This window comes from Saccopteryx leptura, chromosome 5 (genome assembly GCF_036850995.1).
Source record: "Saccopteryx leptura isolate mSacLep1 chromosome 5, mSacLep1_pri_phased_curated, whole genome shotgun sequence".
NCBI lineage: Eukaryota > Metazoa > Chordata > Mammalia > Chiroptera > Emballonuridae > Saccopteryx > Saccopteryx leptura.
Window position 1 is genome coordinate 140524506 of NC_089507.1, and position 18526 is coordinate 140543031.

Sequence of the window (18526 nt, forward strand, 5' to 3'; positions counted from 1 at the left end):
TCTAAATAAAGGAGCAGTTTTTATGTGCATTTTTTTTTTCATTTGAACATGCTAACAGCTGACAGAAGAGTGCTTTCCCTGGTACCTGACTTTCCTTTGCAGCCGCTCCTGTGGTCTTCTTGTGGTGGGAGTTTCTGTTTGTTTTTTAAGCTTTTGAAATTGGTAGTAAAATAACTACTTGGATGGCAGATAGTCAAGAAATTGAGCTGTTTACCCATCATCTTCTAGGCATATGGCATAACATACAAAACTGCTTAATTTTTGAAGTGGGACTTAATCAATGCTGATTTGTTTTGTCCTGATTTGAGGGGAGAGATGCTATTTTTTTCTTTAAATTACTTCATACTGCAGAAATAAGAATGTATTAGTATCGCTTTATAGATTTATTCTGTGTCTGTTTCTCATATATAGGTGTCTCTGCCCTAATGGTCTATGAGGTTGTTTTGTATGTCCATTGGGCTCTTTACAAAGAAGTCCCCAGGGAGTTGTGGAAGGCCTCCATGAAGACCAAGTATTACCAGAAAGCTTAGGAGAAAATGGCAATGCCCTATTGTTTATCGGGTATCAGAAGGAGAAGAAAAACAGAATCACTTGATCTCGTTTCGTTATAATTTTAAAATGTAACTGTTTAAACTAGAGTAGGTATTAGGATAGGTTTAATCTTTCATTAGAAAATAGAACATTTTATGGCCTGACCAGGCGGTGGCGCAGTGGATAGAGCATCGGACTGGGATGCTGAGCATCCAGGTTCGAGACCCCGAGGTCACCAGCTTGAGCGCAGGTTCATCTGGTTTGAGCAAAATCTCACCAGCTTGGACCCAAGGTCGCTGGCTCGAGCAAGGGGTTACTCTGTCTGCTGAAGGCCCGCGGTCAAGGCACATATAAGAAAGCAATCAATGAACAACTAAGGTAGCAATCAATGAACAACCAAACTACGACTCTCAGGCCGCATGCGGCCCCCTGAGGCCATTTATCCAGCCCCCGCCACACTTCCGGAAGGGGCACCTCTTTCATTGGTGGTCAGTGAGAGGAGCACTGTATGTGGCAGTGCTGCAAAGCGCGGCGTCAGTCACGTACAGTACTACTTCCGGTAACACGGGATGCACTCCTCACGGCTCTGGAAGCACGTCATATCACTTGTTACAGCTAGTAATGACAAATATGGAACCAGACATTGACCATCTCATTAGCCAAAAGCAGGCCTATAGTTCCCATTGAAATACTGGTCAGTTTGTTGATTTAAATTTACTTGTTCTTTATTTTAAATATTGTATTTGTTCTCATTTTGGTTTTTTTACTTTAAAATAAGATATGTGCAGTGTGCATAGGGATTTGTTGATAGTATTTTTTATAGTCCGGCCCTCCAGTGGTCTGAAGGACAGTGAACTGGCCCCCTGTGTAAAAAGTTTGGGGACCCCTGAACTAAGGTGTTGCAATGCACAACGAAAAACTAATGATTGATGCTTCTCATCTCTCCGTTCATGTCTGTCCCTGTCTATCCCTCTCTCTGACTCTCTCTCTCTCTGTCTCTGTAAAAAAAAAAAAAAAAAGAAAATAGAACTTCTTAAAAAGTTGCCTTTTAAGGTCCTTGGGTTAAAACGTCTTGTAATTTTCCAGTTGGAAGCGATCTTAGATGTACTGTCCTGACACATGTTGTACTGGTATCTTCCTCATTAAAAGACTGTGGGCCCTGGCTGGGTTGCTCAGTGGATAGAGTGTCATCCCATGGTGCTGAAGCCACAGGTTTGATCCCCAGTCAGGGCACGCATGAGAAGCAACCAGCGTGTGCATCACCAAATGGAATGACTAAATGGAACAACAAGTTGATGCTTCCCTCTCCCCTCAAAATTGATGGAAAAACTTTTTAAAACAAGTTAGAATCTGGAAAAAAAAAAGTCACCAAACTGAAAGCAATCCAGAACAAAGGTGGAGCGGTATCCATTAACAGCAGGGGCAGCTGAATAAGTCAGCTATTTGCCTCTGTTGGTTTTCTGAGCACTGATACATTGGCCTGGGATTTTCATTGTGGAATTTATTTATTTATTTTTATTCAGCTATCCACATTCCTTTCATCTGAATCTTCATTCATGGGATGCGTAGGGGTCCCAAGTAAACAGTTCGGAAGGGCAACTTGGTGGTGTGGGAAGCAGTGACTGAACTTGGTGAATGACTTCTACATGTCCTGAAATGTCTAACAGATCTATCTTTCTTCCTTAGGAAACCGAAGATGACCCTTCCGCTATGCTAGGTCTATAATGGGCAGCATCACAGTTCGCTATTTCTGTTATGGATGCCTTTTTACCTCTGCGACCTGGACGGTCCTGCTTTTTATCTATTTCAACTTCAGTGAAGTGACTCAGCCGCTTAAGAATGTGCCCGTCAAGGGGTCTGGGCCCCATGGCCCATTTCCCAAAAAATTCTATCCCCGTTTCACTCGAGGTCCAAATCGAGTGTTAGAATTAGAGTTCAAAGCAAACAAAATTGACGATGTGGTAGATAATCATATTCAAGATGCAGAAAAAGGCAGCGTGAAATTCTCTTCTGAATTGGGTGAGTGTATCTGATTTTTGCTAGCAGCATTTCGGAATATTTAATTGTTGGAAGTCCTAAATTTTAATCCTGTAAATTGTGTGTTGCTCAGGGGATTAGAGTATGTGTGTTGGTTTTGCCTAACAGTTTATTTTGTTCACAAGCTAGCTGAGTCCTTACGATTTCTGCACACTTAGAGGGAGTTCTATTGTAATATGTCCAGTTCTGGCTTCAGTATTTTATAAGGACTTGGGAGAAACTATATAGAAAGGCCCAGAATATAAAATGAAAAATTAAGTAGCTGAAAAGACAGTAGAACCTATGGAGGAAGATTTTAATTACTGCCATTTAATAAGGGAAAGAAATGGTTGAAACATGATTTGACCCTGTTGAACATATTTTGAAAGGCACAGAGTTTATTAAAACAACATAAACCACTGGGTTAAGAAATAAGCTGAGGTTATGTTTAATTTCTGCTTGTAAGAATTATTTAGGTGCCAGAAGTATATTAAATATGGATTATATAAATTAGGATTTTATAAAAACTGAGTATAAAATACATTTTTCTTCAAAAATTATATTCTGTTCAATTTGGTAGCAAGAGTTGTCTATATATGTTTTTTGAATGTTATAATTTGAGAGTACTGGTTTTAGCAAACAATTTTAAGGGAAAAATGAGCAATTTTGGTTTTTTTAAAAAGTTAAAAAAATTGATCTTGTCATGGAAGCATCAAATAATAAGTAATATAGTAAAAGATTTTGAGATTGAAAGAGCCACAGAACATAAAGGAAATGTTAAAACAATGTTTTTCATTTGATCATAGTTTTAAAGAAATCAGTTTCTACGATTTAATGATTTTCTAATACATGAAGTCAAAAGTCTATAAAATTATGTGAGGAAACAAGCTAATACTTTAATTTTCATAAAATACGCCTTCTAATCTTTTTCAGATAGCCATTTAGTATGGGAAAGTTCTAGTAGTTATTTTGGTAAAAGTTTTATAAAGAAGTAACATTGGAGATTACTAGAGTATTATGCTAAGTGAAATTAGCCAGTCAGAGAAGGCCAAGTACCATAAAACTCACTTATATGTGGAATCTAATGATAAAATAAACTGATGGACAAAATAGAAACAGAAGCATGGATACATGGAACAGACTGACAGCTGTCAGACGGGGGGATTGGAGGACTAGAGGAAAGAAGGTGAAGGAATTAAGCAAAAAAAAAAAAAATATATATATATGTATGTATGTATGTATGTATGTACACAAACACAGACAACAGTGTGGTACCACTAGATGGCACTGGGACAATTAGATACGCACAGGCAAAGGGATGAAGTTGGACTCTTTCCTTGTATCATATGTAAAAATGAACTCAAAATGGGTCAGACCTATATGTAAGAAGTCATAGGGATAGATCTTCATGACCTTGGATTTGGCAGTGGTTTCTTAGAACACCAAAAGTACAAGCAGCAAAAGAAAAAATAGATAAATTGGATGGCATCAAAATTAAAAACTTGGGGCCTGACCTGTGGTGGCACAGTGGATCAAGCGTCGACTTGGAATGCTGAGGTTGCCAGTTCAAAACCCTGGGCTTGCCTGGTCAAGGCACATATGGGAGTTGATGCTTCCTGCTCCTCCCCCCTTCTCTCTCTCTCTCTCTCTCTTCTTTAAAATGAATAATTAAAAAAATAAAATAAAAACTTGGGTACATCAAAGAATACTACCAAGAAAGGGAACAGGACAACCCACATGATGGGAGAAAGTGTTTGCTAGCTGTTTCTCTAGCGGGGTCCATTATCCGGAATATCTAAAGAACTCTTACAACTCAACAATAAAAAGACAAATAGGCCCTGGCCGGTTGGCTCAGCGGTAGAGCGTCGGCCTAGCGTGCGGAGGACCCGGGTTCGATTCCCGGCCAGGGCACACAGGAGAAGCGCCCATTTGCTTCTCCACCCCTCCGCCGCGCTTTCCTCTCTGTCTCTCTCTTCCCCTCCCACAGCCAAGGCTCCATTGGAGCAAAGATGGCCCGGGCGCTGGGGATGGCTCTGTGGCCTCTGCCTCAGGCGCTAGAGTGGCTCTGGTCGCAATATGGCGACCCCCAGGATGGGCAGAGCATCGCCCCCTGGTGGGCAGAGCATCGCCCCTGGTGGGCGTGCCGGGTGGATCCCGGTCGGGCGCATGCGGGAGTCTGTCTGACTGTCTCTCCCCGTTTCCAGCTTGAGAAAAATGAAGAAATAAAAAAAAAAATAAAAAAAAAATAAAAAAATAAAAAAAAGACAAATAGCCCAACTTACAAATGGACAAAGACTTTCATAGACATTTCTCCAAAGAAGGTAGCCAACCACCCCACACAAGAAAAGGTGTTCAGCATAATTAGTTATTACACAAAGGCAAACCGTAACCACAATGAGATACTGTTTTACATTTGTTAGGATGGTTATGATTTTTCTAAAAAGGAAAGTAACAGGTGTTGGTGCAGCTGTGGGAAACACGGAGCCCTCGTGCATCTCTGGAAGGAATGGAGAATGGCACAGCCCACTGTGGAAAGGAGTTTCGCAGTGAACAGCGTAGAATTAATATGACCTAGCCGCTCATCCTACTCCTGGGTGTATTCCAGACGCACTGTGCACAGGCATGCAAACAATAATTTGTGTACAGATTGTCATGGCGGTATTTTTCTCGTCGGACTTAAGGTGGAGACAACCCAAATGTCCATCAGCCAATAGGATACCCTGGTCAGCAAACTGCGGCTGGCGAGCCACATGCAGCTCTTTGGCCCCTTGAGTGTAGCTCTTCCACAAAATACCACATGCGGGTGCTACCTCGATAAGGAATGTACCTACCTATATAGTTTAAGTTTAAAAAATTTGGCTCTCAAAATAAATTTCAATCGTTGTACTGTTGATATTTGGCTCTGTTGACTAATGAGTTTGCCGACCACTGGACAGGACAAACAAGAAGATGTGGTAGAGATTCAACGGAGTATTATTCAGGCATAGGAAGACATGAAGTTATTGTACAGTCTTCCACATGGACGAATCTTAAAAATGTTTTAAGTGAAGGATGTAGGACACCAAAGGTCAAATCTTTTGTGATTCCTTTTATACAAAATGTCTAGAACAGGCACATTCAGCAATGGTAACCAGGGGCTGGGGGTGGGAGGAAAGGGTGTCTTTGCAGGGTGGTGAAAACATTCTGCAGCTAGGTAATTGTGATGCTTGAACAACACTGTCAACGCACTCATTGTCACTAATGGTAAGTTTTGTTACAGTTCTGTACAGTTTACCGTAACCCAAACAATGAAAAAAAATCTTCACTAAACTTCTTATAAAGTTAACTTAGAAGGAATTAACTAAGTATTTGTTGAGAAACTAATTTGTGTGAGGCACTATTCTAGGTGTGGGTATCAGCAGTTTTTATTTTCTTTTGTTTTGCACAGAGCCCTTCTCTGCTCTCATTCAGATTTCATCCTTGTATACAATGCCTCAAGAGCTTTGGTCTTTGGTATTTAACAAAGGGCGTGCTCCAACTTCCAGAGTTCTAGAGAGAAGGCAGAGGAAGAGGGGTCTCCCAGAGTGGACCTGGGGACTCCAGTCGTGTGGTCAAGTAAATTGGGGGAACACTGCCTTATCTCCCCCCACACCTAGGTATCCATATAGTCACTGTTATTAAAGGATCAGAGTTGTCTCACCATTAAAAAAAACAAAAACCTTCAACCTTTAAAACCCAGTGATTTCCTGACTTACTTGACCTTGGGATCTTTCTTCTCCTTCTAACATTCTGTTCCTGTCCAGTGGAAGTAGTTTTTGTGACCAGACTTTGCAAAGTGCTGCTGCAAGAGTCATTCCGGGAGGGGGAGGGGGGAGGTTTGGCAGGGGGTGGGGGGGGTTTTAAAAAGAGGCTTGGTCCAGGTCCAGGTGAGAGAGTGGACAGAGTCACAGCAGGGGTATGGGATTGAAGGTTATTTGGGTTAGCTCCACGGGGCCTTTGTGATTAATCTCGGAGCCGATGACTTTTTATAGAAGGGTTTCTCAGGTCTTTTTTAAGGGGAAGGGTTCATATAAAAACTTGCCTGTAACTGGGACCTGCTGACATCTATATGGGCTCTATAATTATTGCTTATATGGAAAAAAGTCATTAAGTTGTTTTTTTTCTTGGTCTTGAAAATGTTAAATTTGTGACTAGTGAGAAGGTGTTATGTATGGGGAAGGCACACTTGCTTTTCTGAGCTGGACTCCTAACAATTTGGCTTTCATCTCAGTTTTTTTTCGAAAACGGATTGAGAAACATGGCTGTCACCTGGTTATGAGAGTTTCAAGTCCAGATTTTCTCACTGTCTCAGTATAACGGTAACTGTAGCCATCCCTTGCAGATTTAATGCACTCTCTGACTCACCAGTGACGACAGAATGACGACACCTTGACTCCTTTGCAGGTATGATTTTCAATGAACGTGATCAGGAGCTGAGAGACTTGGGCTACCAGAAGCATGCCTTCAATATGCTCATCAGCAACCGCGTGGGCCACCGCAGAGACGTGCCCGACACGAGGAGTGCAGCGTACGTCATGTCGTGTCCCCGCTGCAGTGACCTTGTCACTCCCTCCACTGCACCTGGCTTCAAGGCCAGGCTTTCTTTTTCAGATACTAGGAAACTTAAGACAGGTTTCCACTTGCACTGTGCTTGAATCCACAGGGTCTGAGATTGTACAAACAGGTTTTTTTTGTTGTTTTTGTTTTTTTGTATTTTTCTGAAGCTGGAAACGGGGAGAGTGCCCGACCGGGATCCACCCAGCACGCCCACCAGGGGCGACGCTCTGCCCACCAGGGGGCGATGCTCTGCCCCTCCGGGGCATTGTTCTGCCGCAACCAGAGCCACTCTAGCACCTGGGGCAGAGGCCAAGGAGCCATCCCCAGCGCCAGGGCCATCTTTGCTTTAATGGAGCCTTGGCTGCGGGAGGGGAAGAGAGAGACAGAGAGGAAGGAGGGGGGGGTGGAGAAGCAAATGGGCACTTCTCCTATGTGCCCTGGCCGGGAATCGAACCCGGGTCCCCCGCACGCCAGGCCGACGCTCTACCGCTGAGCCAACCAGCCAGGGCCTGTACAAACAGTTCTAATAGCTTGCCATGTCCCTTTTATTTACTTATTTTTAATTCAGGAGTATTTATTTTTAATTTTTCTTGCAAGAGAGAGAGAGAGAGAGATGGGAAGGGAGAGAGATGAGAAGCATCAATTCTTCTTTAAGCAGCTCCTTAGTTCATTGATTTTTTTCTCATATGTGCCTTGACCCTGGGGCGGGGTAGGGTTTCTGCTGATCCAGTGACCCTGGGATCAAGCTGGCAACTTCAGGGTCTTGAATCTGGGGCCTCAGGGTCCCAGGTCGATGCTCTGTCTACTGCACCACCACCGGTCTGGCTTGCCATGTCTCTTTTAAAAGTTAAAATCATGTGGGGGAGAAAAGGAGAAAGGTGCTAACTGCATATAATTATATAACCTTCTGAACATAAGTTTGTTTGTTTTTTAAATGTTAATTTATTGTATTCATGGCATAAAGGACCAAAAGCAATGAGGAATATTACTTATCCTCTCACTTTTCTGTTTTCATTCTTGTTTCGTCAAAGGCTTTCCACTCGTGGGTTAGTCATTCTGTATATAGGCTTTTCTGAGTACCTTCTGTTTGCTAGGCACTGTTAGACCTCAGAATAGATAGAGTCAGACCCTTCTGGGTTCACAGGTGTAACAGGGACAGTAAGGACACAAGTGAGCGGAGTAGCATGAGGATGGCACTGTGACCGGAACTGGGGAGATGGGGTCCCCAAACCAGAATGGTGCCAGGGAGTAGGGAGCAGACGAAGGCATAAAAGTGCGCAGTCCATCAGAGGGCCTGACATGGCTCCCTGTGGCTGTGGGGCAGAGCACTGACAGGCTGGCCAGGCGTTGTGTGCTGTGCAGACACATGTGGGGTTCAAGTGTGATTCTGGGAGTCGGCGGTTTCTTTACGGTTGTTAGAGCCGCCTGCGTACGCTGCTTCATGGAAGCTCCTCCATTTCTTGATATATCTCATAGTTTACTCAAATATTTTTCTATTACCGGTCAAAAAGTAAAACTTTCAAATACAGAGTTTTTTTATTTCTGTTCTTTCCCTTGGAAACCTCGTGAGGAGAAGCTAAGCTTACAAGTGCCGCATTAAAGACTTGCAGTGGTTTTATGTGATGTAGGTAGTATAAAAGAAAAAAGTGTTAACCGATAAATAAGAGGACCACATATCAGAGGAAGAAATTAACAAATGTTAAAACTTGAGTAAGAAACCACATTGTTTTCTTAAATACTTTTTAAAACGTTGTGGTAATGTAAGGCAGAGACTGGACAAGGTAGTCGTTAATGTTTACTGAATAATTTAAAACATTTAGGCCTTTTAAAACATTGGGACTTGTCTCCTTCATCTTTGCAGGTGTAAAGACAAAGCATACCCTTTGGACCTGCCCGTTGCTAGTGTGGTGATTTGTTTCTACAACGAGGCCCTGTCAGCCTTGCTGCGGACTGTGCACAGTGTCCTGGACCGCACGCCAGCACGGCTCCTCCATGAGGTCATCCTTGTGGACGATGACAGTGACTTTGGTAAGGAGTGTTATAACTGGGGGCGGGGTGCCTGAGCTGTTGTCCTGTCGCATTGACAACATCAGCGCTGGCCTTCAGTATGCAGTGGATGGGGGACACCTATGCATTCAGTTGCCATAGAACCAACCACAAATAATGCACGCTCAGTGATTACAGGATCATTGTGAAGAAATTGCATTGCCTTGGTGATCCATTCGCAAACAGCACTACCCAAATTTGGCCCTTGGAATTTTTCCCCTGGCTTACATTAAAAAAAAAAATCTGGCATTTTCCAGCAAGCCACAGGTTGCCTGCATCTCAGGAGTGGGGCAGCGGAACGACTCTGCAGCCATGGGAGAACTTACATCAAGCTGTGTTTTGCACCAGCCTTTTCTGGGAAATCTCAAAGGAACTATGATGTCCCAGACTGTAGAGAAGAAGAGACAACTCCTTTTATCCAAGACCAAGTAGAGACGTCGTGAAAGGTCTGCACTTCCTATGAGGCTGACCAGCTGCATTTTCAAGAGGCCAGTCACCAGGATAACTTCCCATCCTGGCAGTGAGGTTAGGTGCAGGCAACGAAAGGAGACCTGCGGGCAGCCCCAGCAAGTCTGTGCATACAGGAGGCTGCAGGGGCTTCAGGCCTACAGCACTGAGGAAGAACTTTTCAGTACTTTGGATGTCGCAAATACCATAGATATAATTGCACCGCAAAATGCAGGTGGAAACCAGGCCATGCTGGTCCTGGGTGTCTATGCAACAGCCCACAGCCCACCCCTGCATGCTCTTCCCATTAGGCAGAAATGATCCCAGGCACCGGTCTCTGTGTCCCTCAATTTCTGTGCAGACAGCAGGTTACCCCTGGGGATATCCGGAGATAGACTCTGAAAGTGAAAAAGGCAAGAGAGAAACTGGCTGTGGCCTTGAGGGCAGACAGGCTGGCCAGGGAGGCAGAGAGCCAGGAGCCAAAAAGAATGTTGTGAAACCTGGATGAAAATTAGGAGAAGGTTGTGCTGAAAATGTCCAGTGGTGTGGCTTTCGAGAAGTGGTCACTGTGAGACCACCCTTGGTATATCTGTCTTCCTATGTCAATCCTCTTTCTTGCTATTGACTGTGATGCTTTGTTACATTAAAATTGTAGTTATTAAGTTCTTTTGAGAGGCGAAAAAAAAATCTTTTTATGACAGGCCATATGTGACAAAGCTAACACACACTCAACAGGGGAAAGCTAAATGCGTCTTTCCTCAAGCTCACGGACAAGACAGTGGTGTCCACTTTGAGCACTTTTATTCAGCATGGTATGAAAAGTCCACGGCAGTCACCCACATTAGAAATGAAGAGGGAAAACTGGCATTGTTTGAGAACCGTAAAGATTCCACCAAAACACTACTGTAATTGATAAATGAACTCAGGAAAGTAGCAGGATACAAAATCAGTATTCAGAAATCAGTTGCATTTTTATACACCAATAATGAATGATCACAAAGAGAAATTAAGAAAACAGTCCCATTGGGGTTTGTTCCAAGATAACTATGGAGGAGCAGACAGTTTCACCTCCTCTCAGGACCTGATTGGAATTACAACTAAATTATAGAACCATCATCCTTAATAACATAACTGAGGATATACAAAAGACCACAATGAGACTGGTTGGAATAGCAGAGAAGTGAAAAGGGAAGAGATTAAGAAGTACAAATTGGGCCCTGGCTAGATAGCTCAATTTGTTAAAGCATCATCCCAAAGCACAGAGGTTGCTGGTTCGATCCCCAGTGAGGACATATACAGGAACAGATCAGCGCTTGTCTGCTTCTGTCTCTTTTCTTTCCTCTCTCTAAAATTAATAATAAAAATAAAACAGCATGGTACTGGCATAAAAACAGACACACAGATCAATGGAGTAGATTAGAGAGCCCAGAAATAGTAAATCCACATCTATATGGTCAATTTATGGCAAAGGAGGCAGGCATACACAATGGGGTAGAGACAGTCTATTCAATAAGTGGTATTGGGGAGATTTGACAGATACATGCAAAAATATAAAAGTAAAACTAGACCACCTTCTTGTACCACATACAAGAATAAACTCAAAATGAATTCAATACTTAAAGACCTGAAACCATAAAAGTCCTAGAAGAAAACCTAGGCAGTGAGTTCTTTGTAATAGCTCTCCTTGGACAAGGGAAACAAAAGAATAAGCAAACAGGACTACATTGAACTAAAAAGATTTTGGACAGCAAAGGAAACCATCAACAATGAAAGGACCGCCCACTGAGTGGGAGAAGTTAATTGCCCTTGGAAGGTTCTACACTAATAAAAGGCATGTTTACTGCTGCTATTATATAATTTTTGGTAGGGTTCATAGACGATGTTTCTCAGTTATTCTGAAATGGAATAAGACATGATAGATTCCTTTGAAACAGAAGACATTTAAACCTCATTTTCTTTGTTTCAAAACTGACTTCGATACAGCCAGTGGAACAGTCACTCTGTACACTCACTTCCAGCATTCCTTAGAGCTGTGTGCTGGTTGCTATCAAAATACAAGTACATGTATAACTAAGGTAGCTATTCCTCGTGGCTAGTATTCTAACTTACCCTTTGTTCCTTCTGTACACTTTTTTTTTTCTTATAGGATAAGCTATAGTCTTCTTTTAAAATAAAACGATTCTGTAATATTTACTTGACAATGTATCATTGCAAGTACCAGATAACTTTAAATGTTTTTGTATCTCATGGTTTGAATAATTATGGGACTCTTTTTTATTTTCAGAGGATTTAAAAGGAGAACTAGATGAATTTGTCCAAAAGCACATCCCTGGAAAAATTAAAGTGATAAGAAACACAAAGCGTGAGGGGTTAATCAGAGGAAGAATGATTGGAGCAGCCCACGCCACAGGTACAGCTTCCCACTGGGTCCCGTCGTGGGCGGTGCGTGCCAGGCGACCCGGGCTGTCCTGGGAGCCTGGCTGACTGGAGGGGTCTCAGAAACGTGCTGTCATAAGTGGGGATGGCCAGCAAGAGAGCTGAGGCCTGTCCACTTTGGGGGAGGTCCTCAGGATGCCAGCCCTGCTGGGCCCAAAGCACAGACTCCAGGGAGGCGAGCTCGTGTTCGCACGGGTCTGTCTTCTTCCGGGCTCTTACTGTGAAGTCACTGCACCTCTTGTTCACTGACATACGCAGAAGAGTCCAAACCAAAATGCAACTGAAGTTTAAATACAAAATTTAAAATATATAGATGTACCCAAACTGTTTGGTTGGAATTATGCCAATAATTCTTGAAGTACAAAGGCATGCCACGGGTGATATGCATCATTTTAGTTTGGTCAGTAGGCGTAATATTAAACATTTACTTCTATAACTATCTTTAAAATTTTCCTCTTAACCCTCCTGAGTCCACCAAAGAGATAACAAGTATCCAATTCAGAATCTTCTGCTGAAAATGTATCTGGTTAGTCTTCAGTTATATATATTGATTCCATTGTATTTATTCTTATGGTTACCTCTGTGCAAGGTTGATGATTCCTATGATCTTGGTAAAAAAAAATTCTTTCTAAAATAAACTTAAATGAATTTGTTTAAAAATACTAGGTCTATAATACTGCATGAAGTGCACAGATATGGCCCTCCCAAAAAAACCGTGAAAGTGGTTTATGTGAGCGTGGCTGTCCATTCAGTTGGATGGGTGCAGTTACACAGCACAGAATGTGACTGTCGCCCTCCCAGCCCAGACAACTAAACCATCAGTTCCAGGTCTGGAACAGGGACGTCTTTTAGCTAGGAATTCTGCTTCAACTTGACTGTTATGATTGAGGGACACAGACAAACCATATGTACAACTTTAAGAAAAAACAATTTTATTTATCAAGAGAAGTTAAAAATGAGTGGAAATGGAGATGATGTCAGAGTAATGGCACTATAGGGAGCAGTACCAATAAATCTCCCCCAAAACTCAACAAGATCTTCAACCAGAAACAGAAAAATCTATCCTTGGAGCTTCCAGATGTTCTGCAATACACCCGAAGGTATGGTTGAGCGAAAAATTGGCTAAATATATAATCAAACCCCGAAGGAAATAGGGAGTAAGAAATACTCCACCTTCCTCACTAACCTAAATAGGGCTGCTTTCAATAGGAACTGAGAGTATAAAAACTAAGGTGGGCAAAGGGGGTGAATAGATCCAGGCCACAGCACAAACAGCCGAACCAGGCTGTGGCACGGAGATCCAAGCCAAGGAAAAACTGTGCCTGTGGCAACCCAGCCAATACAAGCTAGCACTCACACCAAACCCACACAAAGAAAGACAAGTGGGGCAGCCATTCGCCCCAATCTCCTGGTCGGCGCGCGCAGATAGTGGGTGAGAGATTCCTCCGAGCGCCCCGGGAGTGGGTGCCTGTGTTACCCCCACAGAGAGGCAGAGTCAGAGGCCTTTGTGTGGGCCAAAAGCAGAATCTCAGGCCGCCCCAGCGCCCTGAAAAAGCCGCGCACGGGGAGGGAGCAAGAGCTAATCCAACACTGGAACTTCTCTGTGCGGGCGTGGGTCTCACTCGGAGTGTGAGACGGCCGGCCTGATACCCTGGTCGGTGCGCACGGAGAGTGGGCAAGAGATTCCTCCGAGCACCTCGGGAGTGGGCGCCCGTGTTCCCGGACAGAGGAGAAGAGTCAGGGGCCTTTGTGTGGGCTGAAAGCGGAATCTCGGGACCGCCCCAGCGCCCTGAAAAAGCCGCGCACGGGGAGGGAGCAAGAGCTAATTCCAACGCTGGAACTTTTCCATGCGGGCGGGGTTCTCATTCGGAGTAAGAGACGGCCTGCTCCATATCCCGGGCTGCACACGCAGATAGTGAGCGAGAGATTCCTCCGAGCGCCCCGGGAGTGGGCACCTGCCCGTGTTACTGGACAGAATGGCAGAGTCAGAGGTCTTTGTATGGGTGGAAGCCCCGCCTGATTATGCTAGCAGCTCTGACTGATTGAGCCTTACCCAGAGCCCTGTGCTGAGTGGGAATAGAGTGGGGATTTGCCAGCTCTTTGAGCCTCTTACTATCCAGGCAGAGGCAGCAGCAACCCCATAGCTGGATTATCAGGCTACTAATTCAGGAAGGAAAGACTAGGAGAGAGGCTCCGGGAACACAGACTCTCTCACTGTTGGAGCCTATAAATGCTAAAGAGCCTCGACTGCCAAAGAGACTGAAGCCCAATATATGACATCGCCATAGAGACTTATCAACTGCAAACCTCTACCTGAGCGTGCCACAGGGGCAGAACCCCGGGCACAGAGTCACTGACCAGGAAGAGGGAGAGAAAAGAAAAAGCAAGAAGATAACCTCTCAAAATCAAGAACAATCCACAAACTTTATAACCTATCCCATTGTATTATATTTGTTCGTTTGTTTCTCTTATCTTTATGTCTTGATTATTTTTTTCCTCTTCCAATTTGGTTGTTAATTCTCTGCCAGTCTTACTCTCTCCTCTCCTTGAACTACACTACCCATAAGGATTACATCTCCCATTATCTTTTCTTCTTCCTTTCTCTCTTTGAGGGTTGCACTCCAAAACCCTTAACTCACTCTCTCTCTCCTTTTTTTCTTTTTTCTTCTTTCAGTGGTTCCCTCTTTTTTTTCTCTCTCTCTTTCTTTTCTCCCTCTATACTAGTTTCTTCCTTTCTCCTTTACATCTCCTCTCATTCAATCCTCAATAACGAACAAATTATCTTTTTTTTTTTTTTTTTTTTTTTTTTTTTTTTTTTTTTTTTTTTATTATTTTTTTTTTTATATAATTTTATTTTTTAATGGGGTGACATCAATAAATCAGGATACTTATATTCAAAGATAACAAGTCCAGGTTATCTTGTCGTTCAATTATGTTGCATACAAATTATCTTATCTGGGACTTAAACTTATGTTTGTGGCATGTTGGGGGGTTTTTACTTCATTTTTTTAACTCACTAGCAGTGCGCTCCCAACCCTGGCTCTTCATTTTATCTAGTTCTTGTTCCACTTAATACAATAGTAATTTTTTAATCCCCCCCCCCCATTTTCCTGTTTCCCTCTTATTCCTCTCATCATATCTCTTAGTCAACCAACACCTAAAAGCAAATCATTTTATTCTTGACCCAAATTTTTTCCTTATTTGCATTTTGTGGGTCCATATCCCTTTCTTTTGCTGTTTTATTACTTCTCCCCAACTCAGGCCCTCCATTATAGGCATTGTTTGTTCTATTTAGCACAATATAATTCACAGTTCACCACAAGATTTTCTCAAGAAAGAGGGGAGAGGAGAGGAGAGGAAAAAAGGAGGGGGGGAATAATTTTCTTTTTTCTTTTTAATTTTTAATTCTTTTATATTTTTTATTTTTATTTTTTAACTTTTTATTCTTTATTAAATCTCATTAATACTATCAACAAAACCACCCTCAGATGCCACTAAGGAAGAAAAAATCGAATATCATGGATACAAAAGAAAGAGAGGTAACACAGATAGATGAGGAAAAATCTATGGAGAAAAAATTTAATATATTGGAAACCTTGGAGCTAAATGACAGAATTTAAAATAGAAATCCTAAAAATACTCAGAGATATACAAGAAAACACAAAGGCAGTTTAAGGAGCTCAGAAAACAACTCAATGAACACAAAGAATATATCACCAAGGAAATTGAAACTATAAAAACAAATCAAACAGAGATGAAAAACTCAATTCATGAGCTGAAAAATGAGGTAACAAGCTTAGCTAATAGAACAGGCCAGATAGAAGGTAGGATTAGTGAAATAGAAGACAAGCAACTTGAGGCACAAGAGAGAGAAGAAGAAAGAGATTCAAAAATATAAAAAAATGAGATAGCCCTACAGGAATTATCTGACTCAATCAAAAAGAATAACATAAGAATAATAGGTATATCAGAGGAAGAAGAGAGAGAAAATGGAATGGAGAACATATTCAAACAAATAATAGATGAGAACTTCCCAAGCCTGTGGAAAGAATTAAAGCCTCAAATTCAAGAAGCAAACAGAACTCCGAGTTTTCTTAACCCCAACAAACCTACTCCAAGGCACATCATAATGAAATTGGCACAAACCAAAGACAAGAAATTCTCAAGGCAGCAAGGGAAAAGAAGAATATAACATAGAAAGGAAGGCCCATTAGATTATCATCAGATTTCTCAACAGAAACTCTACAAGCTAGAAGAGAGTGGACCCCGATACTTAAAGTCCTGAAAGAGAGGAACTTTCAGCCACGAATACTATACCCATCAAAGCTATCCTTCAAATACGAAGGAGAAATAAAAACATTCACAGATACAGAAAAGATGAGGGAATTTATCATCAGAAAACCCTCACTGCAGGAATTACTAAAGGGGGTTCTCCAATCAGATACGAAGAACAAGAAAAAACAAAGCCACAAGTAAAAAGCTCCAAGAAGAACACAATAAAACCGAATTTAAACTATGACAACAAAAAAAAAGGGGGGAGAGGATGGAGATTAACAGTAGCAAAGGACGATGGAGTGCAAGAGTACTCACAAGATAGTGCACTACAATGAACAGGGTAGGAACCCTTTTCATTACTTAATGGTAACCACCATTGAAAAAACCACCACAGAAGCACGTGATTTAAAAAAATAGCAACAGAGGAAAGATGTATGGAATACAACCAAATAAAAACAAAAGATAGAAAAACAAAAGAGAAGGATCAAACAAGATACAAAACTAACAGAAAGCAATCTATAAAATGGCAACAGAGAACTCACAAATGTCAATAATTACACTAAATGTAAATGGATTAAACTCACCAATAAAAAGGCAGAGTAGCAGAATGGATTAAAAAAGAAAATCCAACTGTATACTGCCTACAAGAAACTCATCTAAGCAACAAGGATAAAAACAAATTCAAAGTGAAATGCTGGAAAACAATACTCCAAGCAAATAACATCCCAAAAAAAGCAGGCGTAGCAATACTCATATCTGATAATGCTGACTACAAGACAGTAAAAGTACTCAGAGACAAAAATGGCCATTTCATAATGGTTAAGGGGACACTGAATCAAGAAGACATAACAATTCTTAAAATATATTCACCAAACCAAGGAACACCAAAATATATAAGACAGCTACTTATTGACCTTAAAACAAAAACTGACAAAAATACAATCATACTTGGAGACCTCAATACACCGCTGACGGCTCTAGATCAGTCATCCAAACAGAGGATCAATAAAGATATATTGGCCTTAAACAAAACACTAGAGCACCTGGATATGATAGAACATGTACAGGACATTTCATCCCAAAGTGACAGAGTATATGGATTTTTCTCCAGTGTACATGGATCATTCTCAAGAATTGACCATATGTTAGGCCACAAAAACAACATCAGCAAATTCAGAAAAATCGAAGTTGTACCAAGCATATTTTCTGATCATAAAGATTGAAACTAGAATTCAACTGCAAAAAAGAAAAAAAAAACACCACAAAATTGTGGAAACTAAACAACATACTTTTAAAAAATGAATGGGTCAAAGAAGAAATAAGCGCAGAGATCAAAAGATATATACAAGCCCTGGCCGGTTGGCTCAGCGGTAGAGCGTCGGCCTAGCGTGCGGAGGACCCGGGTTCGATTCCCGGCCAGGGCACACAGGAGAAGCGCCCATTTGCTTCTCCACCCCTCTGCCGCACTTTCCTCTCTGTCTCTCTCTTCCCCTCCCGCAGCCAAGGCTCCATTGGAGCAGAGATGGCCCGGGCGCTGGGGATGGCTCTGTGGCCTCTGCCCCAGGCGCTAGAGTGGCTCTGGTCGCAATATGGCGACGCCCAGGATGGGCAGAGCATCGCCCCCTGGTGGGCAGAGCTTCGCCCCTGGTGGGCGTGCCGGGTGGATCCCGGTCGGGCGCATGCGGGAGTCTGTCTGACTGTCTCTCCCCATTTCCAGCTTCAGAAAAATGAAAAAAAAAAAAAAAAGATATATACAGACAAATTAAAATGACAATACGACATATCAGAATCTGTGGAATGCAGCAAAAGCAGTGATAACAGGGAAGTTCATATCATTTCAAGCATATATGAACAAACAAGAGAGAGCCCAAGTGAACCACTTAACTTCACACCTTAAGGAACTGGAAAGAGAAGAACAAAGACAACCCAAAACCAGCCGAAGAAAGGAGATAATAAAATCAGAGCAGAAATAAATGAACTAGAGAACAGAAAAACTATAGAAAAAATTAATAGAACAAGGAGCTGGTTCTTTGAAAAGATCAACAAAATTGACTAACCCTTGGCAAGACTTACCAAGGAAAAAAGAGAAAGAACTCATATAAACAAAATCCAAAATGAAAGAGGAGAAATCACCACGGCCATCATAGATATACAAAGAATTATTGTAGAATACTATGAAAAACTTTATGCCACTAAATTC

The 18526-nt window shown here is 42.1% G+C and overlaps 1 protein-coding gene across 5 annotated transcripts in view; it reads left to right on the plus strand.

The window, feature by feature from the left end:
- GALNT11 (polypeptide N-acetylgalactosaminyltransferase 11) overlaps positions 1–18526 on the plus strand; it is a 51451-nt gene that overhangs the window by 18363 nt on the left and 14562 nt on the right. For 4 of the 5 annotated variants that reach the window (XM_066385364.1, XM_066385367.1, XM_066385366.1 and 1 more), the window contains 4 exons: positions 2218–2550; positions 6970–7093; positions 8984–9150; positions 11900–12025. In XM_066385364.1, the coding sequence (XP_066241461.1) occupies positions 2256–2550; positions 6970–7093; positions 8984–9150; positions 11900–12025 (712 nt within the window). In that variant the 5' untranslated portion in view covers positions 2218–2255. Of the gene's footprint in view, positions 1–1996; positions 2110–2217; positions 2551–6969; positions 7094–8983; positions 9151–11899; positions 12026–18526 lie in introns of those variants that run through there. The other variant, XM_066385368.1, reaches the window with a different exon arrangement.